The sequence below is a fragment of the Carlito syrichta genome, unplaced genomic scaffold (genome assembly GCF_000164805.1).
Source record: "Carlito syrichta isolate Samal-C Ts95f unplaced genomic scaffold, Tarsius_syrichta-2.0.1 Scaffold302582, whole genome shotgun sequence".
NCBI classification, from domain to species: domain Eukaryota; kingdom Metazoa; phylum Chordata; class Mammalia; order Primates; family Tarsiidae; genus Carlito; species Carlito syrichta.
This window is the reverse complement of record NW_007246678.1, coordinates 422,164-450,119: the sequence shown is the minus strand read 5'-3', so window position 1 is coordinate 450,119 and position 27,956 is coordinate 422,164. Positions and strand designations below refer to the sequence as shown.

General features: G+C 37.2%; 1 protein-coding gene across 6 annotated transcripts in view; it reads right to left on the bottom strand.

Annotated features, from left to right (window-relative positions):
• RCBTB2 (RCC1 and BTB domain containing protein 2) overlaps positions 1–27,956 on the bottom strand; it is a 55,606-nt gene that overhangs the window by 23,279 nt on the left and 4,371 nt on the right. Inside the window, exons 2-7 of one of the 6 annotated variants that reach the window (XM_008056950.2) lie at positions 21,077–21,175; positions 18,711–18,808; positions 18,311–18,375; positions 11,815–11,970; positions 11,433–11,583; positions 376–542 (exon numbers count right to left, since the gene is read on the bottom strand). In XM_008056950.2, the coding sequence (XP_008055141.1) occupies positions 376–542; positions 11,433–11,583; positions 11,815–11,970; positions 18,311–18,352 (516 nt within the window). In that variant the 5' untranslated portion in view covers positions 18,353–18,375; positions 18,711–18,808; positions 21,077–21,175. Of the gene's footprint in view, positions 1–375; positions 543–11,432; positions 11,584–11,814; positions 11,971–18,310; positions 18,376–18,710; positions 18,809–21,076; positions 21,178–27,956 lie in introns of those variants that run through there. The other 5 variants (XM_021711776.1, XM_021711774.1, XM_021711773.1 and 2 more) reach the window with 5 other exon arrangements.

The following is a 27,956-nucleotide window of genomic DNA, read 5'->3' as shown; positions in this document are numbered from 1 at the left end:
AAATTAAGTTATTGGTTTGTTTACACAAACTATAATGATTGCTATCAAATATCATATAATACAAAAATATCTACTTTGTCTTATTCATATTTTCCAGAATTTGGGGATTTTTCTTATTGCAAGTAACTCCTTCATTATAGCAGTGGAGAAGGAACAATGCTGCCCTTTAAAATTTTCAGTTATAGAATTAGTTACTACATACAGGTAAATTTCATAATATAGACAACATGACTGTGAATTGTTATCGAAAATAAGGCTGAATTTGAGGAAAGTGGTTATTTTAATCAGATGATCATATTTCCAAAACTACTATGGAAATCTATATAATCTTCATGAAAAAAAAAAATCAATGAGCTTTACACTGACTATCCTCACCTCTCCGTCAGATGTTAGCACCAAAGAGTGGTAAGACCCACAGGCGACTTCAGTGACTTGTTTGTTTGACAAATTAGTAGAGATATGACAGGGCACTAAACCATGGTTAGTTGTCCCATTGCCCAGCTGGCTATAAGCATTATGACCCCAGGTAAAGACTTCACCTTCTGAAAATAAAAGGAAAGATAACAGCTTTCAAAACATCTACTTAATTATATGGAAATATATATTGCACAGCCTACACAAATGAAAAGCTAAATCAACTTCCCCATTCTACCAAATTCATTTTATAAAAAAAGCTGTTTGAAAAGTATACACTGCAGTCTACTGCAGAGCAACAAGATGAAATTACATGAATGCAGATACAATAATAAGAAGAAGATAGGTTTTTATTTTTACTTTTTTTTTTTTGAGTTGGAGTCTCACTCTATTGCCCAGGCTGGAGTGCAGTGGCACACTCACGGACACAGCAGCCTCGACCTGCTGGGCTCAGGCAATCCTTCTGCCTCAGCCTTCCAAGTAGCTGGAATTACAGGCATGCACCGCCATGCCTGACTAATCTTTGATTTATTATAGAGACGAGGTCTCGCCAAGTTGTCCAGGCTGGTCTTGAACCTAGTCCCTCCCAAAGTGCTGGGATGACAGGCATGAGCCACCACACCCAGCCCAAAAGATAGGTTTTTAATAAATAGCAGAGAAAAGGCTGATAGGAATAATAAAAAAAAAATTAGATTGAAATTCAAAAGATTGTAAGGCCACGCCTGTCTTAATTTCCCTATCTATAAAATGATCACCAAGTTAATTTTTAATAATTGTTATATTAGAAATACAACAGTTAGCCGGGCTCGGTGGCTCAGCCTGTAATCCCGTGCTTTGAGAGGCTGAGGTTAGTGGATTGCCTGAGCCTGTGCGTTCGAGACCCGCCTGGGCAACTTGGCAAGACCTCATCTCTACAATAAATCAAAAATTAGCCAGGCGTGGTAGCGTGCACCTGTAGTTCCAGGTACTGGAAGGCTGAGGCGGAGGGATCACTGGAGCCAAGCAGGTCGAGGCTGCAATGGCCGGGAGCAGCCACTGCACTCCAGTCTGGGCGACAGAGTGAGACTCCAACTCAAAAAAAAAAAGGAATATAACAGTTATTATGTTTTTATAATATATAATCATATTATACAACATATAATTATAAATTATTATATTACTTACTATGCAATAGAATACACAGAAAAACTCATAAAAAATCTACGTACATTTGTACAAATAATTATAAAGCACATATCCATGAACTACACAGGTCAAGAAATGTAGCCTTATAATCACCCCCAAAAGCTCCTCACATATGCATCTTGCATAAAATAATTTAGTTTTTGAAATTTAAATAAATGGAATCATACAGGATGTACTCATTTCTTCTGTATGTTCTACCATATTGTCTCTGTGTGCTACATTCTAAATAATTTCTTCTAATTTATATTTCAGCTTATTATTTTTCTCTTTTGCTGTGTTCAAAATGCAACAGAATTTGTCCATTGAATTTTCACTTTGATCATTGTTCATCTGGGTCTTTTCTAAATCTTCTATGATCTCTGCAGGTTATCTTCAAGCTCATTTTTTATTTTTTCAAACAATAAATACAGTTGTCTCATAATTGGTGTCAGATAATTCTAATATCTGATGTTTAGTTATCAGTCCTTGCTGTCTGTTGTTTCTGCTGGTTCTCATTCATGGCACCTTGTTTTTGTGTAGTAATCCTCCTTCATCTGCAAGAGATAGGTCCAAGACCCCCAGTGGATGCCTGAAACAGCAGATAGTGTCAAACCCTATATATACTATGTTTTATCCTATATATGTATACCTAAGATAAAGTTTAATGTGTAAGCTAGGCACAGTAAAAGATTAGCAACTAAATATTGAGAGACCTGTTTTAGCTCACCTAATACTGAGCAGCCTACATCCTGAGACCAAGGGGTGATCCCTGCACCTACCTGGGACTGACCATCATTAACCCAGAGAGGATACTCCAAGTGCATGATACCGGAGAGAAAGATGCCCCACCTCCCCACACTGGATCAAACACAGACATGTGCAATCAGGGTGGGAGATCTAACAGCAGAGTTGGGGGGTATCCATACACTCCCACCACATGGACATATTGTAAGGTGGTGGGAAGCGGGTTCTAGGGGGCTCATACCCAAGTCAGTGGATACAGTGATCTGCAGATAGCTTCTGAACCATGGTTCCCCCAATACACTGTAAGCAAATTTCAAATGTGCAAAAAGACAGCAGAGGCTCCCCACTCCCAGCCCAGTTTCAAAACTGAAGAAATCCAGAAGCTCCACCTAAGGAAGAATAGGGGTTTGAGCAAACCGAAGTGAAAGCTATCCCCCCATCACTGAGCAATGGAATTAAAGAGGAGGAGGGAAAATCCATCACAAATGAAGAAGAATCAACGGAAGAACACAGGTAGCCCCAAATGTCTAGGAAGGCAACATCTGAGAATACAGACTTCAGAACTCAAACAATGAAAAGCCCCCAGAATGACTGGCCTCAAACCACAAATCCAGATATCAACGTATTGATGGAGAGAATAAATAAAAATGAAGAAAGGCAAGAAGAAAGAATGAAAGAGTTCATAACTGAGATGATGGTAATAAAGAATACAATAAATGAAATAAATAATAAACTGACAAGCATGAAAAGTAGAATTAACCAAGGAGAAGAAAGAATCTCAGAGCTTGAAACTGTTAAAAACATAACAGGAAGCTTTAAAAGACAGAACAAAAGTCTCAAAGAGATGTACAATTATATTAAGAGGCTGAACTTATGCCTGATCGGTATTCCTATGGCAGAAAGAGAAACAGAGACCACCTTGGAACAAACATTCCAAAAAGTTATCCAAGAAAACTTCCCTCATCTCATCAGAGATGCAACCATCCAAACACAAGAGATTCAGGGAACTCATGCAAAGCATCAAATGAGAAGAACAACTCCAAGAAACATAGTAGTTCATGTACACAAAGTAGGTATATGACAACAAATCCTAAAGGCAGCTAGAGAGAAAGATCAGACTACATACTGGGGAAGACCAATTAGAATAGCAGCAGACTTATCTATAGAAACACTACAGGCTAGAAGAGACTAGAGTCAAATCTTCAAAGTTCTCAAGGATAAACAATTCCAGCGAAGAATTTCCTACCCAGCTAAACTAAGCTTCATTAGTGATGTGGAATTAAAATCATTTGCAGACATTCAATCCCTAAGAGTTTATGCTGCCTCCAGACCAGCTCTACAAGAGATGCTTAAGAAGGTGTTAGGCAGAGAAGAAAGAAAAATAAGAACAACCATGCTCTTCCCAAGAATGCAGGAAAACAGAGAATCAACACAGCATGCATCGTTACTGCAAAGCTGAAAACAAACATACAGATAAACCCCAAAATCAAAAGAAAACCAACCAACAAACAAACAGCAACAACAATAAAGAAATTTATAAGAGACTCATGATAACAATCTCAATAATCAGCCTGAACATAATGGACTACAGGCACCACTGAAAAGTCACAGAATAGCAAACTGGATTAAAAAACACCACCCAACAATATGCTGCCTCCAGAAAACACATCTCATGACAAAGAGCACTCACAGACTCAAAGTCAAAGGATGGAAAACAAATTTCAGGCAAATGGAACACAAAAGAGGGCAGAAGTCCTGATCTTAATATCAGACAAAACATTTAAGCTATCAAAAATTAAAAGATAAGAAAGGATACTGCATAACGATAAAAGGTTCAATACATCAACAAGAAATATCCACCCTAAATATATATACACCTGGCTGGGCTCCATGGCTCAGCCTGTAATCCCAGAACTTTGGGAGGCCCAGGTGTGGATTGCTTGAGCCCGCAGGTTCAAGAACAGCCTGGGCAACTTGGCAAGACCTCGTCTCTACAGTAAAATAAAAAATTAGCCAGGTGTGATAGTGTGTGCCTATAGTTCCAGCTACTTGGAAGGCTATGGTAGAAGGATCGCCGAAGTCCAGCAGGTCGATGCTGGGGTGGCCGTGAGCAGTATGCCACTGTACTCTGGCCTGGGAGATGGAGTGGGGCTACAAATAAAAAATACACACACACACACACACACACACACACAAAACACAAGACCACCAGTTTTTATAAGACAGCTACTAAGTAAACTAAAAAAAGATATTGACTCTAATACTTTCATAGCTGGGGACTTAAATACCTCACTAACAACCCTAGACAGATCATCAAGGCAAAAAAATAAGGAGATCTAGAACCTCAATATGACGCTTGACCAAATGGACTTAATAGATACCTGCAGAACACTCCACCCAACAACCATGGAATATACATTCTATGCATCACCTCATGGAACATATTCCAAGATCAACCACATCCTCAGTCATAAATCAAAATTATGAATTCCATAAGATTGAAATACTGCCATGCACCTTCTCAGACCACAGTGGAACAAAAATAAATATCAACGCCAACAAAACTCCCCCCAAACTCACAAAGACATGGAAACTAAACAGCATGATGCTGAACAACCTCTGGTTCAACACAGAAATCAAAACAGAAATTAAAAGATTCCTAGAAACAAATGAAGAAAGATCTTACCAAAACCTCTGGGATGCCATGAAATCAGTACTAAGAGGAAAATTCACATATCTATGAACACATATTAAGAAAACAGAAACATTGTAAGTTAACGGCCTAACAAATCACCTAAGAAAGCTGGAAAGGCAAGACCACCAAAACCCTAATTTCAGCAGAAGAATTCAGATCACCAAAGTAAAAGCCCAAATACAGGACACAGAAGACAAAAATATCATAGAAAAAAATCAGTGAAATAAAAAGCTGGTTCTTTTAAAGGACAAACAAGATTGATGGACTCACAGCCAGACTGACCAAGAAAAAGACCAAATAAACACAATCAGAAATGCAAAAGATCAAGTCACAACTGACCCCAAAGAAACACATGACATTACCAGAGACTACTATGCACAACTGTATGGAAACAAACTTGAAAACCTAAATGAAATGGAAGCCTTTCTGACATCATACAACCTCCCCAAGGTGAAACAAGAAGAAACTGAGACCCTAAATAGACCAATAACAACCTAGGAAATAACTGTTATAAGAAAACTACATACAAAAAAAAAAAAAAGTCCTGGACCAGATGGCTATCCAGAGGAATTCTACAAAATAAATATACAATGAGGAGCTGATACCAATTCTATAGAAAGTGTTCCAGGCAATCGAGAAAGACAGAACTCTCCCCAAATCCACTTATGAAGCTAACATCATATTAATACCCAAACCAGGTAAAGGTCCAATAAAGAAAGAGGACAATATCCCTGATGAACAGAGATGCAAAAATTCTTAAAAAGATTCTAGCAAAATGGATCTAACTACATCTCAAAAAACATCCCCCATGTCCAAGTAGGATATATCCCTGGGAGGCAGAGCTGGTTCAACATACGCAAGACCTTAAACATAATTAAATACATCAACAGATGTAAAAATAAGAACGACATGGTTACATCATTGAAAGCAGAAAAAGCGTTCTATAAAATACAGCATCCCTTCTTGATAAAAACCCTTTAACAACTAGGCACAGAGGGAGCATATGTCAAAATAGAAAGTGACCTACAATAAACCCACAGCCAATAAATTGCTAAATGGATAGAATTGGAAGATTTCCCCTGAAAACTGGAACAAGACAAGGATTGCTGCTCTCACCCCTCCTGCTCAATATTGTGTTGGAAGTCCTAGCTAGAGCAATCAGACAAAAGAAGGAAATCAGGGGTATCCAAATAGGAAAAGAGGAAGTTAAGTTATCCCTCTTTGCTGATGATATGATCCTATATCTCAAAAACCCAAGATAGCCGGGCTCAGTGGCTCAGTCTGTAATCCCATGCCTTTGGGAGGCTGAGGTGAGTGGACTGCCTGAGCCTGAGGGTTCAAGACCCGCCTGGGCAGCGAGACCTCATCTCTACAATAAATCAAAAAATCAGCCAGGTGTGGTAGTGCGTGCCTGTAATTCTGGCTACTTGGAAGGCTGAGGCAGAAGGATCGCCGGAGCCCAGCAGGTCGAGGCTGCGGTGGCCGGGAGCGGCCACTGCACTCCAGTCTGGGCGACAGAGTGAGACTCCAGCTCAAAAAAAAAAAAAACCAAAAACAAAAACCCAAGATAATCTGTTGAAAACCCCCTTGCACTGATAAAGGACTTTGGCAAAGTCTCAGGGTACAAAATAAGTGTGTGAAAAACCGTTACATTCTTAAACACCAACAACAAACAGGCAGAGAACCAAGAAAAAGCACAATCCTGTTCACAATAGCCACAAAAAAATGAAATACTTTGGTATCTTCCAAACCATGGAAAGTGAAAGACTTTTACAATGAAAACTAAAAACACTGCTCAAATAAATCATAGAAGACACAAGCAAATGGAAAAATATTCCACGCTCACGGGTTGGAAGGCTCAATATTGCTAAGATATCCATTATACCCAAGGCAATCTACAGATTCAATGCAATACTCATTAAATCACCAACATCAGACATGAAAACAACAATGTAGAAATTCATATGGAAACATAAAAGACCACAAATAGCCAAAACAATCCTTAGCAAAAGAAACAAAGTGGGAGGTATCACACTTCCAGACTTTAAACTTTAATATAAGGCTACAATATTCAAGACAGACCAGTATTGGTACAAGAACAGGCATATAGACCAATGGAACAGGATAGAGATTCCAGAAGCAAAACCTCAATTTCTCAACCAACTCGTCTTCGACAAAACCTCCACCAACAAACAATGGGGAGAGGAGAACCTATTCAGTAAATGGTGCTGGGAAAACTGGCTGACCACATGCAGAAAAATGAAACAGGAAACCTACTTATCACCATACACAAAAATCAACTCTAAATGGATCAAAGACCTAAACATAAAACCTCAAACTATAAAAATCTTAGAAAAAAGCAGGAGACACCCTTATGGAAATTGGAATAGGCAACCAATTCCTGGTCAAAACCCCAAATGTCCATGTCATAAGAGATAAGATAGACAAGTGGGACCTCATCAAACTGAAAAGCTTCTGCAAAGCAAAAGAAACCATCAAGAGAGCAGGAAGACAGCCCACAGAATGGAAAAATATATATATATTTGCCACTTGTATATCTGACAAAGCCCTAACATCTAAAATCTACAAGGAACTCAAACATGCCAAAAGGAAAAAAAAACACACAGCCCTATTAAAAATTGGGCAAAAGACATGAAGACTCTTCTCAAAAGAAGACATATGAGCAACCAACAGATACACTAAAAAAATGCTCAGCCTCACTAATCATCAAAGAAATGCAGCCGGGATCAGTGGCTCAGCCTGTAATCCCGCGCTTTGGGAGGCTGAGGTGAGTGGATTGCCTGAACCCACAGGTTCGAGACCTGCCTGGGCAACTCGGCAAGACCTCATCTCTACAATTAAAAAAAAAAATTAGCTGGGTGTGATAGTGCGTGCCTATAGTTCCAACTACTTGTAAGGCTGAGGCGGGAGGATCGCCAGAGCCCAGCAGGTCCAGGTTGCAGTGGCCAGGAGTGGCCACTGCACTCCAGTCTAGGTGACAGAGTGAGACTCCAACTCAAAACAACAACAACAACAAAAAAATGCAAATTAAAACTACACTGAGATAACACCTAACTCCACGATGGCCATTATCAAGTCTCAAAAAACAACAGACGCTGGCAAGGATGTAGAGAAAAGGGAAAGCTTCTACACTGTTGATGGGGGTGTAAACTAGTATAACCTCTGTGGAAAACAATGTGGCAATTCCTAAAACATCTAAAAACTGACCTTCCACATGACCCAGCAGTCTTCCTTCCGGAAATATACCCGGAAGAATTCAAATCATTCTATAAAAAAGATACCTGGCTGGGCTCGGTGGCTCAGCCTGTAATCCCGCACCTTTGGGAGGCTGAGGTGAGTGGATTGCCTGAGCCCGTGGGTTCGAGACACGCCTGGGCAGCGAGACCTCATCTCTACAATAAATCAAAAAATCAGCCAGGTGTGGTAGTGCATGCCTGTAATTTCGGCTACTTGGAAGGTTGAGAAGGAAGGATCGCCGCAGCCCAGCAGGTGGAGGCTGCGGTTGCACTCCAGTCTGGGCGACAAAGTAAGACTCCAACTCAAAAAAAAAAAAAAAAAAGATACCTGCACACACATGTTTTTTGCAGCATTATTCACAACAGCAGAAACATGCAACCAACCATACTGCCTATCGAAACTGGACTGGTTAAAAAAATTTCATATATATATATGAAATCCAGTATACACACACACACACACACACACACACACACACACACACACACAATGGACTATCACACAGCCATGAAGAAGGACAAACATATGGACTTCACAGCAACTTAGATGAATTTAGAGTTCATCCCATTATAATACCCAGTGATCTATCACAGAAACAAAACACTGAGTACCACATGTTCTTACTCATAAGCAGATTCTAACATTTATCGTAATACTAATACTGCTGGGGAAAGGAGGCAGGGGAGGCAGATAACATCAATAAGCATACCTGATCCCAAACCAGAAGAAGTGGGGACCAAAGCTAGGTTCAAACTTTACCTGTGCAATGACTACTTATCTCCCTAATCTTTATCCATCTAATCCTAATTCTTTTAAAAACTATTAATAATTAATAATAAAATAGAACAATCTTACAGTATACTGCTCACAATTTCATGGATAGAAGATTCATTCTTACCATAAATCTTAGCAACTTCTGCATACGATGTTTTTCTTATTGAGAACTTTCCCCTGTCACTTAAAGGAAGCACTTTACAGCTTCTCTTTGGCATATCCAAATTGTGCATCACCGGTCTTGTGCTTTGGGGCCATTATTAAGTAAAATAAGGATGACCTGAACACAAGCACTAGGCTACCATGACAGTCTATCTCATAACTGAGACAGCTACTAAGTGTCTAAACAGGTAGGTGTTGTGCGAGGGTGGACACAAAAAAAAACCCTGGGATTTATTTGTAAAAATATGTGTATTTATTCTTACATGTTTAAACTTCAGTCACCTTCAAAGTATTCTCCATTTGATGTAATACACTTATTGAAACACTTTTTCCACTGCTCAAAAGAGTTTTTGAACTTGTCAATTCTGATGTCTTTTAGTGCTTCTGCCATTTTTTGTTTTGTTTCTTCCACATTGGCAAAATGTCGCCCTTTGAGGATTTTTTTCATTCAGAAAAACAAAAGTATCTCAGGGCGAGATTGGGTAAATAGGAAAGGTGAGGCATGGGAGTTATGCTGTTTTTAGTCAAAAACTGCTGAACACTGGTAAATTTGCCCAACATGAAATGGGCAAATGCAATGAAAGAATCTCCAAAAGAAAATTCACTGAAGCCAAATGCAGCCTCCCACGACAATGCTAGCTGGTACACTGATTCCGGTGGAGTCCTAGAACACTTATCTAGTGGGGGAAGCCTGTATTACAAGGGGTCCAGCCTCCAAAAAATAATTCTGTTTTTTGGGGGGGAGGTCCCTCTCATATATTGCACAGAGAGGATGTTCAAAGGAATGATTCACGTCCCAGGTCAGACAGACCAGGAGGGCACAATAATTTCATCACCCTATTCAAAACGGCACAAAGTTAAAACTTACAAATTGTTTATTTCTGTAATTTTTCATTTAATATTTTCAGACCATGGTTGACTGTAGGCAACTGGAACCTCACTAAGTGAAACCACAGATAAGGGGGGACTACTGTGTACTTGGTTATCTTTGACTACATGTGTTCTGCTGATTGTCATTGAAAAGTTATTTGGGGTGACTCCCTCAGGTCTAGGATAAAGGTGCCTTCCTCCTCTAGAAAGGGTTTGTATCAACTTCTATCATGCCCTTAAGGCACTTTCAGTCCAGTCCAGCTAATAAATTCAAGACTTGAGATTTCTTAGACCATCCAGTCTGATGTGAATTAAACCAGAAATCCATAATTGCAACCTCTTGGGGAGAAGTATATTTCTTTTTTCCTCCCTTCTTTGCTCAGAGCAAGGAATTTATCTGGTCAGTGTCTTAGGAAATGGCTAATCCCTTCCCTGAGGGTATAGGATTTGCAGTCCCAGCCTAAGGTAGGAGGTTTTCTGTTAGACTCTCTGTTAGGTAGGACTTTGACTTATGACCCCTTTCCCTCCTGAGTACACCCAAACCACAACTCTGCTTAAGTGGATAGGCAAATGCCTTCATGGCAAAAAGTAGCTTCAAGTTCCCTTCCAACCTCTTAGTTCATACTATCTCTTAAATTTGGTCTGATAACTTTTTAATGCATTGTCAGTGCTTTAATGCCTTAATGAAAAAATTCATTAATATTTTATTTAGAATTTTACTTGTTTTCAGTGAAGAACTGTCTGAATAAGTTATTACTGGAAACCAAAAATCCCTAAAACTTATTTTTTAAAGTGTGAAATAAATCTACAAAAGAGTATTTACAAAATTTATTTTCAGTTTAAAGAATACACATAAAATAGATACTAAGCTTAAGGAAAACTCTAAAGTATGTTTTCATTCTAATACCTTATTAATCTGAATTCATTAAATAGTCATAAGAATGTTTAATGTCTTATACTACTAATACCAACTACACCCATCAGTTACCATTTAGTGTATGAATCACAGCATGCCAAGAGGATGTTGGAGTCAAGGTTTAGTCTTTCAATTCACAGATCAGAAATCTAAAGTTCAAAAGTAGACTTTCCAAAGTCCACAGTGAGTTCAGCAGAATTTACTTGGCTGATAGCATTGTCATTCATACATCTATATGCCAATAATTGCTAGATTCCATCTGTTACATTGTTTTACTCTGATATTCAGATATATCCATACTTCATGTTGTCCAAAGCAAACAGAGCAGAGCAAGCAACTATCACCCAATTTTAAGATATTCTTGATCTCAGGGCAATCCTTGTTTCTCAGCAAATAAAGCAATGGCTAAAATTCTAAAAAGGGTTCCTAGGTTACCTGTTGTTGCAAGGACAATATGTGGCCCACTCCCATAGCTGAGGCAGGCTATCTTTTTGCCACTTAGAGAATCCAGTCTCCGAGGTTCAATGGTGCTTTGGACGTCACCTAACCCCAAACAGCCACAGCAGTTTGTGCCAAGCACAAAAATCTGTCAGAAAAACCACTGTTAGTTCAAGCATTTCTATTTCTGACAAACCTATAAATTACATCCAAACAAGCATAGTCTTCCTAAAGCAAATTGCTTCATTATGTAACAAATAAGAATCTACTTCCCATGCTTTTTTTTTTAACCTTTACTCTTTAGTTCCCCCCAGGATCTTCAATTTAGCAAATCCATCTCTAAAAATATGGGTGGCTGAATTATTATTCTCAACATTACCTCATCATTTACTGTAGTATATAAAACTTCATTGCCAGCACTGCCAAAGACACAAGCCTGACGAATTAACTGCAGTTCTTCCTCAGAACAAAGGGAAAATATTGGCCACTTTCCCACATCTAACATCTTCAAAGATGACAAAGTAGCCTGTACTGGCTGAAAAGGAAAAATATATATATTGAGACTACAAACTAGAAAGTCAATTTTCTTTGCCCCTTCACTTCTGTAGAAGAGGGCTAACACTGGTTTGAGAAACTCGCTGCATTTATTTTTGAGAGACCTCTTGCAGCTACAGAGCAGTTCACAGTCAGCTGCTTCAGGGCAATTCACAGTCACCAAGCTCTGGAGGCCTGGATAGAATCAAGTCTCATCTATTAATTTTCCTCAAGGACACAGGAATTACCCAAAGTTGAACTCCGGGGAGTTGCATGTTTAGCAAGTATTGTAAATATTGACTATGTCTTAAATATAGCTGTGCTAAGCTAAAATGGTTTGTGTGTGTGTGTGTGTGTGTGTGTGTGTGTGTGTGAGAGAGAGAGAGAGAGAGAGAGAGAGAGAGAGAGAGAGAGAATGAACTGCCATTCATTTCATCAGCTGCCTAAGTCTTAAAGAACAATACTGGTAAAGAACAATGATGAAGGTGATAACAGGGGAACAGTTCAAAAGTTTCAGTTCATGGGAAAGTTTTACTTGACTTTCAGTTTGAGGAATTGGTGGGTTTCCTCATCCTCCATTAGGTTTGGGGATTGGTAGGAAGAAACACCTGGAAAGCATATGTACTAGTTTGCTTGGGCAGTCATACTAAGTATGGCAAGTGAGGTAGCTTAAACAACAGAAATGTATAGTCTTATAGTTCTGGAGACTAGAAGTCCAAAGTCAAGATATCAGCTAGCCTGGCTGCTTCTGAAGCTATAAGGGAAAGATCTGTTCCAGGCCTCTCTTCTTGGCTTATAGGTGGCTATCTTCTCCCTATGACTCACATCATCTTCTCCCTTTGCATATCTGTGTCCAAATTCCCCCTTCTTATAGAGACACTGGTCATATTGGATTAAGGCCAATCCTAATGACTTTATCTTAACTAATTACACCTGCAATGACCCCAGTTCTAAATAAGTTGTATTCTGAGGTACTGAGTGTTAGTACTTCAACATGTGAATTTGGAAGGGTCACAATTAAGCCCAAAGCAGCATATTTTAAGATCATGACCATCTGCACTCCCATAAGAGCATTAAGCGTTCCCATTATGGTATTGTTTTAAAAGAGAATTTTTATTTATGTGCTACACTGAAAGCATTTTTCAACTTTCAAACATTTTTGAAGATTATAATCAAAAGCTTCGACAGCCAATATGTCCACCAATTGGCATGTCTGGCCTTTCCCTTCAATAATCACCAAACTCATGCTTGATTTAAAGCAGCAAAGATTTTCTAAGGCCTCTCTTTCTCATCAGTTATTAAATCAACCTTACTAGGAACGAGTTCTGGCCCAGAGCTGAGTGGACTATCTACTTATTTTCTACAGATCTGATAGAATACTTGTCCCTTTCACCTCAGGAATCAGTGAGGACATCTGAGCACATGAGTCAGCAATTCTGCCCTTCTCAAATCCACACCATGAATTTGCAAGGCTCCACTATTCTCATTACCAGGAATTATTCTGGGGTCACCTTTCCAGACTCCTCGAGTACACTTCATAAGGACTGTCTGTCTCCTTTGCCACCATGTCATCAGTCCCTTGCATGGAGGTAAGAATACAGGAAATACCCGTGTTGGTGAAATGAACAAATACATATTGGAATGGATGGCTCACTTCTAGATGGCTCCCTTCCATCCCATCCTCTGTAACTCCTTCACATGGAAGACATTCCAATAGCCTGGCCTCTCCAACACCTGCTCCCAGCTCCAGTGCTCTCCATCTCTGTTCACCCAAGGTATATCATCAAACATGATTCTATTACCAAGTTCTCAAACTGATTAAGTTCTCTTCTGATCACAGTCAATAATCCTAAACTTGTATCCAAAGTAAGGTCAGCAGTGAGTGAAAGGAGATGAGGAAGCATCAAGCAGCTGCCCTAGTGACCCCTGAGCCTACAGCAGAAACAAGCAGAACCCTTGGCTCGTCTTGTAATTAAAGCTTTGATTTTAGGTTTCCATCTTTTCTGAAAGACTTTCATGGAATTATTAAATCTGTGGCTAAAAAGAACTCTAAAGATCGTTTTATAGATGAGAAACTGGAAGAAAGCACAGAGAGGGGTTATAGTGGGCTAAATACTCTCTCCCCCAAATCCAAAAATTCACGTTCACCTGGTACCTCAGAAAATTACTTTATTTGAAAATAGGAGCCGGGCTCGGTGGCTCAGCCTGTAATCCCGTGCTTTGAGAGGGTGAGGTGAGTGGATTGCCTGAACCCGCAGGTTCGAGACCCGCCTGGGCAACTTGGCAAGACCTTATCTCTACAATAAATCAAAAAATTAGCTGGGTGTGGTAGTGCGCACCTGTAGTTCCAGCTACTTGGAAGGCTGAGGAGGAAGGATCGCTGGAGCCCAGCGGGTCGAGGCTGTGGTGGCACTCCAGTCTGTGCGACGGAGTGAAACTCCAACTCACAAAAAAAGAAAAAAGAAAATAGGGTCTTTGCAGATGTAATGAGTGAAGATAAAGTTATAATGGATTAGATTGGCCCTAAGTCCAATGACTAATGTCCTTATCAGAGGACACACAGAGACACACAAGGAAGAAGGCCTCGTGACAATGAAGGCAGAGACTGCAGTAATGTAGATAAAGGAGCACCAAGAATTGCCAGGAACCACCACTGGAAGCTGGGAAGATCCTTCCCTAGAGTCTTCGGAGGGAGCATAGTCCTGATAATGCCTTGATTTCAGACTCCTAGCCTCTAGAACAGAGAGAAAATCAATTTCTGTTGTTTTAATTGTAGTAATTTGTCACAGCAGCCCTAAGAAACTAATATAGAGACTAAGTAGTTTGTGCCTGCTAATAGTAACACCCTGTAAGTTAGTGGCAGAGCATGAACCAGGGCTATGCTCACTTGACACCACATCCAGCCCCATTCCCTCCCCATGCAACTCTGTCTCAAGAATGACATCTATTATCTTTTGGGAAGCACCAAACAGTTGGGTCTCCTGTTCAGTTTTGAAACAGTGATTGATGTTTCTGTATTTACTTTAGATCAGAGGATCTTGCAAAAAGATATCAGAGGAAGGAAGATTTGTTGGCATTCATTGCAGGGTAATCTTAATTTGGAATTTGGAATGTTTAAAACAACTCACAGATATAGAAAGTTACAGTTATATGCAAGTGTAAAATTATGTCCCCATTATTGCTATATATATTTTTAGGAACACAAATACTTTATATGGTAACATTATATTAATCTAAGATTTCTTCTCTGTGACACTTTACTGAAAAAAGAGTGGTGTTGTTCAAGGCCGCTACAGAGCCAAGGACAGAATTCAATGTTAGCTTTTAGTTTTAGCTTCTACTTTAAATTACCCGCCACATTATATCATGAAGGAATCTTATTTTCTATGAGGCCTTCAGTTTTATATTTTCCCCCCTATTTACTTCAAAAAGAACAAAGTTTGGGAAGTGGCATCAAGTAGTCAATGTAGATGCAATAATCTAGTAAATGGAGTTCTTACATATTTGTAATCTGCACAATTGTAGGACATAGATACTGGCTATCCTCATATTGCAGATAAAGAAACCGAGGCTTAGGTAATCCTCCAATATCACTAGCTTCTAAGTGGGTGAGCCAGATTAAAGCCCAGATTTCTTTTTATATATCATCTGACTGCTGAGTAAAAAGTTTACATAAAGTGTTATACTACTGGTAGACCTAGTTCCTACTTGTATTTGCTCGACCTTGGCTGTTCTTACAGAGCCCTTAAGGACTCAGTATTATTATTATTATTATTATTATTATTATTACTTACTCTTAGGGCAATAATACCCACTGAGGTTTGTCGTCCACAAACAAGGCAGGTGGCAAGATAAAATAATTGACTATCACCTCATTTTTTCCCTTTCAAGCAGATTTTTGGATTTTACCCTGCACTACCACAAAATCAAGCAGTTTCTTCGACCCCCTAGAATCAGGTTGTAAATTCCAAACAGCTGTTGAACACGTGACTACAAATAAGTTCTAGACTTTTTTCCTGGCCCACCTGTACAAAAATCTGTAGTTACTCTACTGACTACTGAGATTCCAATGTGTTTGCTTTATAATGTAACCCCTAGTCTGTATATTTTATGGAAAAAAATGCTACTGGTCAAGAGAATATCAGGTCTGATCATATCAATGAACTAAAAGTAGAAAAATGAGATATAATCGTTCTCTTCAAGGAGATCATAATTTAATAGAAAACAAATAATTACAATATAACCTAAATACAACAGAGATGTGAACATACTGCTTTTAAATCTCTGTCACAAGGCTGGCTGTTGCAGGTTAGTCACTGAAGACTCATTTTTTAAGTCTATGGGGGAACTATTACATAGGGAACTGATTATTTAATTTATAAAATACATACACTTACACTTTTTTAAAGTAGAGATGTAATACAGGTTGAGCACCCCTAATTCAAAAATCCAAAATGTTCCAAAATGCAGAACTTTTTGAATGTCAATATGGGGTCAGACTCAAAGGAAATGCTCATTGGAGCATTTTAGAATTCAGATTTTTGAATTAGGGATGCTCAACCAGCAAGTATAATGCACATATTCTAAAATCTTAAAAAAAAAAAAAAAATCCAAAATCTGAAACACTTCTGGTCCCAAACATTTCAGATAAGGAATACTCAACCTCCATCAGGGTCAAGGAATTATAGCAAAAAGAAAAATACATTATTCAGTCCAGCACAGTCATGAGACAATGTATAAAAGATTCACACACAGTTCCCTGCAGGAACCTCAATCCTGCTGTAGCCACTGCATGACAGTAGCCATTTCTACAGAAGGCACCCAACTGCCAAGTAATGAACTGACTGAGCAAGAGCTGGGTGTGGGCTACAGAGAAATCTGTATGGGGAAAAAGTACTACTAGAGAATGACAGCCTGGTAATATGCATCATTAAGATCGTGTCCCTAGAATCCAAAGTCCTCATCCTTGGCCCAGGTGACACTCCTTACTACGCACAAAGCTACCTTAGGAGATCATTAACCAGGCCAGTTTTCTTTTACGTCTGTGCTAACATCTAGTTCACCTCCCCCACCTCTACCTGGCATCTGTTTGGGAAATGCAAAGTAGTGAAATTTTAATATTAGCTCAAGAAAAACATAATTAAGGAAATTCATCTGCCATAAAATTACAGACCAAATTGCATCTTACTGTTCTTTTGAGTGTGTGCTACCTATATAAATTCACTTCTCCATCAATATGAAGAATCATGTGATTGCCATACCTCATTTAATTACAGACAACTATCAAGTTGCCGCAGCACAATGTGAAATACAGAATACGTAAATAATCAAAATTACACGTCAGGCATGTCTAGCAAAAAAAAAAAAAAAAAAAATTGAGGAAAAAGGCCAACACCTCACTTTCTGAGGATTTCTTAGCATTATAACACTTTGTATGTCATAATATAATTCCTTTGCTGATTCTATGAATCCATCATTTTATTTTACAAACTTATTCCCAGGAAAAATTAGGAGTTTTTCTATTTACATTTTGTAAGACTCTCAATTATATATATCCATTACTTTCATAAGCTACTTTTGGACTTTCCTACAAGGGCTCACAAACTCACATTTAAGTCAGCACATGGTAATGCTATGATGTAGTTTCAGAAGCTTTGCATATTATGCTGCCTTTGTATAATTATTTATACTTTTTATTGAATTTTGACTTTATTTTATAGAATAAGAGTGGAAAACAAAAAATCAAATTGTTAATAGTAACAGTTAATATTAAGCTGTTATAAAAATTAAGCTGTTAGTAGTAATGAGCAGATATTTTGTAAATTCAATAATATAACAAGATGCAGATCAATATGCATGCTAAAAGATGTAGGACTTTCAACATCAATTGGATACTGATTAGACTTAAGCTGGTTGACTGTAATGTTTAGATGTGATGGAAAAGAAAGAAATCAAAGAATGTATATGATGAATTGAGAACATAGCATCTAAGATTGGGTAGTTTATGTGTATTTTCTAATCTCTGGGAATGAAATAAACTCGGATCCTTTTGCAGACTAGCACCGTCTGTGAGAGTAGGGGATGGTCTGCACTCCTATCTATTGACTGTCTCTGGGAGCTCTTTCTCTGCCCCTCAGGTGATATCAGTTTCCCTGCTGACCCCATCAGCATTCTACATACCCACAATAATTACCTGTTGGCATCTCAGTTACTACAATACGAGCCCCTCAAAGGCAGATGCTATCTCATTGATCTTCCTATCAGGTGCCCAATAAATGCTTGATGAAATGATGTTTTAAGTGACAGAATACACACGTTCCAAGAGCATAATTTTTTCTAACCTTGCCACTTTCTCCATAGAAAAGAGGAAGTTCTTCTTCCATATGGACTCAGTCCTGTGCAGTCCCTGAGGAAAAAGTATGTGGTGAAATCAGGACCCCATAGGTTGGATGAAGCTAGGCAGGTTAAAATAACTTAACTCCTAATTAACAAAGAAAATAAGCTATGTTCAAATATGGTGAAGGAAAGATAAAGAAATTAAGCTTTAGGCATGGGAGTTAACAGCTATAAAACCCAAAAGGAGTTTTAACTGCTCTGGATGGCCTATGGGAATCCTCCTGCTGAGGTCTGAAAAAGTAATCTCAGGATATAACACAGACACTTAAATCTATAAGACAAGCAGTAGAAAATTTTCATTTTAAGAGCTGACTTGTTATAGATAAGGAAAAATAAATTTTAGACCTTAGTCAGCTTTTCTTTGGGATTGGAAAGTTTCAAATCACTGTGAAGAGCAGACTTATCAATTCTCAGCTCCACTGAAGAATATATGATTTGCTAAGCTGGAAAAAAAAAGAAAGAAATGAATGAAAAGGATGAAAGAATAAATTAATGAATGTGGCTTTGCTATCCTGGACTTTAATGAAAAATCCAAAATGACAGTCAAGTATGTAGCAACAGCACTGAATGCTCTTGCCTTAATAAGCACCCACATTAACTACTTTTTTACCATGTAGAAGTAACAGGAGTAGCCCTAGCAGAACATATGCAATATGTCTGGACTGTGGTTCAATCATTATGCAGTTAACTATCATCTCACTAAAAATACATAAAAACAAAATATTCTAGTCCCCCAAAAGCAATTTAGTAGAGCTGTATTTAATGTTGCTTTTTTAATTGATAGGTTAGGACCTATTTACTTAAATACAATCTCTATTTCAAGTACTAACATAAGAAGATTTTATCTGCTATTTTCCACAGTTGAGTTATAGCCTTATATTAGATAGATAAAAACAATGCTCAAAATAAGATCAAGTCTTAACAGGGTCCCTTACCAATGTTTTACATGCCCTTGAGGATACTAGTAATTTCCCCCCATCTGTAAAAAGGTCTCTCAGAATATGAAAAATAATTATATATTTAGAATAATGATAACTCAAAATTATCACAATAAATAGAAATTCACTGTTCCTAATGTTTGGAAACAAGTCAAAAAAGAGAAGTTTATTTAGGAGGATCACTTAGAAGTTTCCCACTTAAAAACTTCATCTGGTTGACAATATGAAAAAATATTTTGCCATATTTAATTAATACTTACTACAGATTATCAATGGTATTTCAGCAGATAAGTTAAAATCCTAATTTTCTTTCAAACCCAGTATGACTATCCCTGAGCTTCAAGTTAGTATGGTTTCTGATTACCCAGATGGGCTAGGACCCTTTCTCCTCCGTACTTCCATTGCACTTTTTTGTTTCTAACTTCATTAATGGCCCTTTCCATATTCTGCCCATGTGATTGTTATTCCTATATGATTTACCTTCTCTGTTAATTGGCAAGCTATTTAAGAGAGGACATCATGATTAATTCATCACTATAATTACCACGGCTCAGAGGCGGACATGTATTCACTGAAAAGCAACCTTCAGTATTTACTGAAAGCAACCTTACAACATAGTTTTCTGTATATTGGAGCCAACCTACACTGAGGATCCCTCTCTTTCTGCCTCATCCTAATGAGAACTCCTTTTCCGTATCTGCCCAAAGTTTTACTGGAATTAAAAAAGAGAGGAGAAGGAGGTGAAGAAAGAGGAAGAGAAGAGAAAGAAGGAAAGGGAACCTAGCAGATGTGACTGCCTCTCATTGCAATACCTTAGGCCCCCTTTATTCCAAGTAGATGCAAAATTTTGCTAATGTGCTAAAATCACGGAACAGCAATCCTGGGCTTTTACATAGGAAAACTGTATTTGATCAATTTCAAGTATAATTAAACTCCCCAAAATTAGAATGGTGGGGAAACAAGCCATTCTGTTTATTTGACTGATCAGGTTAACACATAATTGCATGTATGCCATGGAAATTACCACATTCTAAGAAATGACATACAGTAAGATTCAATTAGCACAAAATATAAGGTTAACATAACTTTATGTTTGTTGATCAGAAAGTCCTTCAAGATTTAAAAATGAATCAAGACTCATTACTTTTATATAATTCTGTAAGAAAATTTATTGAATTCTCTAGTTGTGGAGAATAGTTGGCTTTTTTTTTTTCTTTTTACATGATTTCAACGTCTTGCATACAAAATAGAGAAAACTAGCTTCCCCAGTTTGCACTATTTGAGAAATAAGTTTGAGCAATACATGTGGAAGGTACAATTATCTTACCCTGATAGCCTCTTGATTTCACCAGGCTACAGTTAATATAAATTAATAATATATTTATTTTTAAAATCTAAAGTATACATACAGAAACTGCATCCATGATTTGATAAACATGTATTCCAAATAACAAAAATGACAGTATATGTAAACAGTTACTCTATTCTAGGCATAAAGTGCCTTGTAGTATCTCATTTAATCTTTATAATATCCAAATAAAACCCGTAAAACCCTCGCTTCCATTTTATTCACCCATGTTTCAGTAACTTGCAAACAGTCACAACCAATCAGGGTCAGAGCCAGTATTTAAACCCAAGACTATTCCAAAGCTTCTGCTCTTAGACCCTCCACTATATTGCAGGGATGGATACTTTAAGTATTTCTTGTGTATGCTCCAAACATTTTATTTTAAAGTGACTGGTGGGGAACACTCCCTCCAAAAACATTTATACCTGATTGTTTTACATTTCTGGAACCCAGTATTCGGTCATCTTTAATCCTGCTCCTTTTAGATCCATGTAAAGTTGTCTTCTAGAGCAAAGTTAATATTACTGAAAATATAAATACATACAGAAATTATATTAGAGAAAACAGAGAAAATATATATATACTATCTTGCAAATTTAACAATCCATTATTTATCTGAGAAAAACAGTTTAAAAATTGTATCAGCTCTATCTATTATTAAAATGTCAACAGTAGAAGTACTCTATTGTAAAAATATAAAAATTTTAAAATATAACTTTTCAATATTATACTTTATACATTTCAGGAAAGGGTTTCAACAATTTAGACACTGAAAAAAACAAAACTTTCAAAATTTTAAAAGTATAGAAAACATCTTTATGATCTCAGAGCAGAAAAAAATTTCTTATAAGACACAAAAGTATAAACCACAAATAAAAGACTCAAAATTGAACAAAGGAATAAATATGCCACAGAATAGAGGAAGATATTTGCAACATATATAATTAACAACTGGAAAGGATTAGTATACAAAATATATAAAGAATGCTTACAAATCCATAAGAGCAAGATATATGGCACAATTAAGAAGTATGCAAAGAATACAGGCAATTAACAGAAGAAGAGATTAGTAAACATATTGAAAGATTCTCAGATTTACCATGGAATTTCTCATAGAAATACAATCACAATGAGATAGATCTCATTCACCAGATCTGCAAAAGTTAAAGGGGGATAATACCTAATTCTAGAGAAGATGTAGATCAAAAGGCACAATCAAATACTGCTAAAAAAAATGTAAATTGGTACAGTCAGTTTAGAGAACAACTCAACAATATGTAGAGCACTGCAGTGTCTTCCAATCTTTTTTTGACACATGTATGTAATTAAAACAAAAATTTCACATAATAATTCTTAATCCTCCTACATGAAATGCTTAGTGATATCTTCCTTTTCTTAATTTTTTTTTTTTTTGCTTTATGCTATTTTATTCTACGTGACTCTATTCCATTTTATCCTATTCTGTTTCCATTTAAAAGAAAATGCTGGTCTCGGTCCACTAAAATAATTTCAAAATCACTAAAAAGTCATGCAGTTCTAAAAACATCAGCTAGGTGAACTCTAGAGCATATGCACAATTGTTCCTAACAGCAAAACACCATAAATAGCAAACAGCATTTATCAACATAACTGACAAACTGCAACACATGCAGACTATATAGTAATTAAAATAAACTATTTAGAATCAGCACAGGCAAATCAAAACAATGTTGACAAAAAAAATTAAGGCACAAAATTATTCTTATGGTATACTATTTGATAAAGTTTACAAAGATGCAGAAAACAATACTATTTTAATGAGTTATGGATACCAATATATGCATAGTTCGACTTCAACTGGATTCTTTTCACAGGAAAGTTTTGATGAAGGTAATGTCTAAAAGATAAATGGCTCCATGTAATTTTTATCAATGAATTGGATGCCAAGGCTCTTCTATCTGATAAGATAGTTTTCAAGATTTTAAGTTTTGACCAAGTGGACTTAATGGATACCTATACCAAACTACCACAGAATATACATTCTACTCATCACCACATGGAACTTACTCTAAGATTGACCACATCCTCAGCCATAAATCAAGCATAAACAAATTCCATAAAACTGAAATTCTGCCATGCACCTTCTCAGACCACAGTGGAATAAAAATAAATATCAACACCATCAAAGCTTCCCCAAAACCCATAAAGACATGGATACTAAAAAGCATGATGCTAATCAAGTCCTGGGTCAATACGGAAATCCAGATTAAAAGATACCTGGAAACAAATGAAAATGAAGAAACATCTTACCAAAATACTTGGAATGCCATGAAAGCAGTAGTAAGAGGGGAATTCATCTCTCTACAAATGCACATGAAGAAATGGAAAGATCACAAGTTAACAGCCTAACAAGTCACCTAAGGAAACTGGAAAAGCAAGACCATCAAAACCCTAACTTCAGCAGAAGAATCCAGATCACCAAAATAAAAGCCCAAATCCGGGACATAGAAGACAAAAAGATAATACAAAAAAAAAAATCAACGAAACAAAAAGCTGGTTCTTTTAAAGAATAAACAAGATTGATGGTCCCCTAGCTAGAATGACCAAGAAAAAGAGAGAAAAAGCCCAAATAAACACAATCAGAAATGCAAACGATGAAGTCACAACTGACCTCAAAGAAGTACAAAAGATTATCAGAGATTACTTTGTACACCTGTGTGAAAACAAACTCGAAGGCTAAATGAAATGGAGGACTTTCTTACATCACACAACCTCAAGTTGAAACAAGAAAAAATTGAGACCCTAAATAGACCAATAACGTCTCAGGAAATTGACTATATCACAAGAAAACTACCTACAAAAAAAAAGCCCTGGACCAGATGGCTTTCCAGCAGAATTCTACAAAACATGCAAGGAAGAGCTGATACTAATCCTATTGAAAATATTCTGGGCAATCGAGAAAGATGGAACTCTCCTTAAATCATTTTATGAAGCTAACATCACATAGGTACCCAAACCAGTTAAAGATCCAACAAAGAAAGAGAATACAGGCCAATATCCTTGATGAACACAGATGCTAAAATTCTCAACAAGATTCTAGCAAACCAGATCCAACAACATATCTCAAGAATCATCTACCACGACCAAGTAGGCTTCAATCCCAGGATGCAGGGCTGGTTCAACATCTACAAGACCATAAATGTAAGTAAATACATCAACAGATGTAAAGACAAAAACCATATGATTATATCATTAGATGCAGAAAAAAATGATAAAACCCAGCACCCTTCTTGATAAAAAACCCTTGAACATTTAGGCATAGATGGAACATACTTCAAAATCGTAAGAGCCATCTACGAGAAACCCACAGTCAACATACTACTAAACAGACAGAATTTGGAACCATTTCCCCTGAAAAACAGCACAATACAAGGATGACCACTCTCACCCCTTCTGCTCAACATAGTATTAGAAGTTCTAGCTCGAGCAATCAGACAAGAGAAGAAAATCAAGGGTATCCAAATAGGAAAAGAGGAAGTTATCCCTCTTTGCAGATAACATGATTCTATACCTCGAAAACCAAAGAGAATCTGTCAAAAACTTCCTTACACTGATAAAGGACTTTGCCAAAGTCTCACGGTATAAAATAAGTGTGCAACAGTCAGTCATATTCCTATACACCAACAATAAACACACAGAAACCCAAATAAAAAGCACAATCCCACTCACAATAGCCACAAAAATATGAAATATCTTGGAATCTTCCTAACCGAGAAGTCGAAGACCTTTACACTGAAAACTACAAAACACTGCTCAAAGACGTCAAAAATGACACAAACAAATGGAAAAATATTCCATGCTCACGGATTGGAAGAATCAACATTGTTAAGATGTCCATCCTGCCCAAGGCAATGTACAGATTTAATGTAATATCCATTAAATTACCAGCAGCATTCTTTTCAGACTTGTAAACAACAATACAAGAATTCACATGAAAACCATAAACTACCACAAATAGCCAAAACAATTCTCAGCACAAAAAACAAAGCAGGAGGCATCACACTCCCAGATTTTAAGCTTTATTATAAAGCTACAATAATCAAAACAGCCTGGTATTGGTACAAGAACAGGCATAAAGACCAATGGAACAGGATAGAGATTCCAGAAGCAAAACCTTAATTTCTCAACCAACTCATTCTCGACAAAGCCTCCACCATCATCCACTTGGGAGAAGAGAACCTATTCAGTAAATGGTGCTGGGAAAACTGGCTGGCCACATGCAGAAGATTAAAACAGGACCCCTACCCATGATCATACACAAAAATTAACTCTAAATGGATCAAAGACCTAAACGTAAAACCTCAAACTATAAGAACCTTAGAAAATGCAGGAGACACCCTTATGGAAATTGGAACAGGCAACCAATTCCTAATCAAAATCTCAAGTAACCGTAAGTGATATGATAGACAAGTGGGACCTCATCAAACTAACAAGGTTCTGCAAAGTCAAAGAAACCACTGAGAGAGAGGGGAGACAGTCCACAGACTGGGAAAAAAATATTTGCCAACTGTATATCTGACAAAGGCCTAACATCAAGGATTTACAAGGAACTCAAATGTGCCAAAAAAAAAAAAACAAACAGCCCCATTACAAAGTGGGTAAAAAATATGAATAGACATTTCTCAAAAGAAGATATACGAGCAGCCAACAGATACACGAAAAAATGCTCAGCCTCACTAGTCATCAAAATGCAAATTAAAACCACACTGAGATACCTCCTAACTCTGGTCTGGATGGCCATCATCAATAACTCAAAAAACAACAGATGCAGGAGAGGATGCGGAGAAAAGGGAACACTTCTGCACTGTTGGTGGGAGTGTTAACTAGTATAGCCTCTGTGGAAAACAGTGTGGCAATTCCTAAAAGATCTAAAAATCGACCTTCCATACGACCCTGTAATCCCCCTGCTGGGAATATACCTGGAGGAACTCAAATCACTCTGTGAAAAAGATACCTGCACATGCATGTTTATTACAGCATTATTCACAATAGCAAAAACATGGAACCAACCATGCTGCCCATCAAAAGAGAACTGGATAAAAAAAATGTGGTGCATATACACAATGAACTATTACGCAGTCATAAAGAAGGACAAAATTACGAACTTCGCAGCAACTTGGATGGACTCTGAGGCTATAACATGAGTGATCTATTACAGAAACAAAGAAATGAGCATCACATGCCCTTACTCAGAAGTGGACCTTGAACAACGATCGTAATACTGCAAGAAAAAAGGGATTGGCAATAGTGGAAAACTCCAGGGGAGGGAGGGGCACACCTCATCAACAAGGGTACCTGCATAATTAACATTTGTATACCCAACCCTGAATTGTACTCTACATATTTAAAATAAAAAAATTTTTTAAAAAATATTTTAAGCTTAAATTAATCATATAAATATGACAGGAAAAGACTTCCCAATGCTAAAGAAAACAAAATCTTAGAATAGAATCCCACCATTCTAATTTTGCCTTTACAGGAATTCAATAAAGGTTTGATAACGACAATTCATAAACTACAATTTCTTTTGCCATCTAAAAATAAAATTTTATCAATACCCTAGGAAGATAACTAAATAACATAGCCAATGAGTAGGTATTTATACTACTTTGTATACAGGAAAAATCCAAATAGAAAAAAAAAAAGTTTAATATAAGTGTATTAGAATGGCAAAAATGTGTTTTCTACAAACTTCCCTCTTTTCTGCACAGGAGGGCAATATTTCTTGTAGACCCTGGGTAGAGCCTGGCTTTTGTACTGGGAAGATCTTCTTCATAGTGACATCATAAGTGTCATAGCATAAGATCATCCCATATGATCTTACTATGGAATGACAGTAATGTCATCTTACTATTTTATTACATGTTACTTCACTGGTTTTCCCCTTACATGTTTGTTTTGAGATATATAACTTTGATATGATTTAATTAATCATATTAAAAATGTCTTGTGCTTTGGAAAAGTTCATTATATAGTTCCTCATTTTGTTTAAGTGTAATAAAAATGATGTTAGACTCTTACTACGCTGATATTTGCCTTGCAATATAAATAGAAAATGGAAGGATAAGTCCCTTTTCTAAGCAGAAGCTCCTGACACTGGTCTCTGCCTTCAGAGGCTCCAAACTGGACACCCAAGGGCCAATGTTTCTAGTTTTTGCAAGAGTAATTTTTCAAAGTCAAATATTTATCAAGTAAGGAAATCTGTTGCATGACATTTCCTATTTCAGTCGTTTTCCTAAACTTATTTGGTTCAGTAATTTATTTCCAAATTATCTCCGTTTAGGACAGATAACTCCTTATTTCTACATATTGTATTTTGAGAGTTTTCTCTGCTTTTTTAATAACTACATAGTTGAAGACCAGTGGACAAAGATAGTCTTTTGACAGCATGATAAACACATTAATTACTAATCTTCACATAGAACAGATCAAATAATCCATTTCCCTGTACAAAACATACAATAGGCAGTCTGTACATGTTGGTAATCAGTATCAATCAGTGTGTCTGCTACACGGTGTGTCATATTACTTGGAAATGCCTCTGACCTAAAAAATGAGTTAAGTTGATTATGGACATACATTCACTTCCCTAACTCATTCAACAAATATTGATTTAGTGCCTGCAATAGGAAGCAAAGGGAAAGTAAATACACAAAAGAGAAAACAAAATCATGTAGTACAAAAGCTCTTAAGGGCTTGTGTCCACATTATCACAACCAAATGGTAGACCTTAAGACCTGATATTTTGCAGATGATCAGGAACTTCTAAATGCTGACTTCTTTAAAAGTGATTCCAGAAGAAAAAAAAAATAGGAATTTCTGCAGAGATACCAGTAGCACATATTTTTAAATTCAACTTAATTATAGGAAGTCAACTCTAAAGCAACGCTTGAGAAACATAATATATGAAAAAAATGTCCTGCAATATAGGATTCCATGCTTCTAACAAATTATTCCACCTAGGTAACACATTTGATGGTTTTTATAATTTTAAAAAAAACAGGAAATCATCCCAATGTCTTTGAGAATACCCACCCACAGTTTATGGCATCAGTATGGTAATGAGCTCTAGACCACATAAATGTCCATGGAAAAATGATGGTTCCCGAGTATATGCTCAACTGAGTCATTAGATGGCTTCTTTAATAGTAGTTTTAATGTCATCTACAAGTTATAAATAATATATATCAATAAAAAATAATAAAACATAGCCGGGGCTCGGTGGCTCAGCCTGTAATCCCGTGCTTTGGGAGGCTGAGGTGAGTG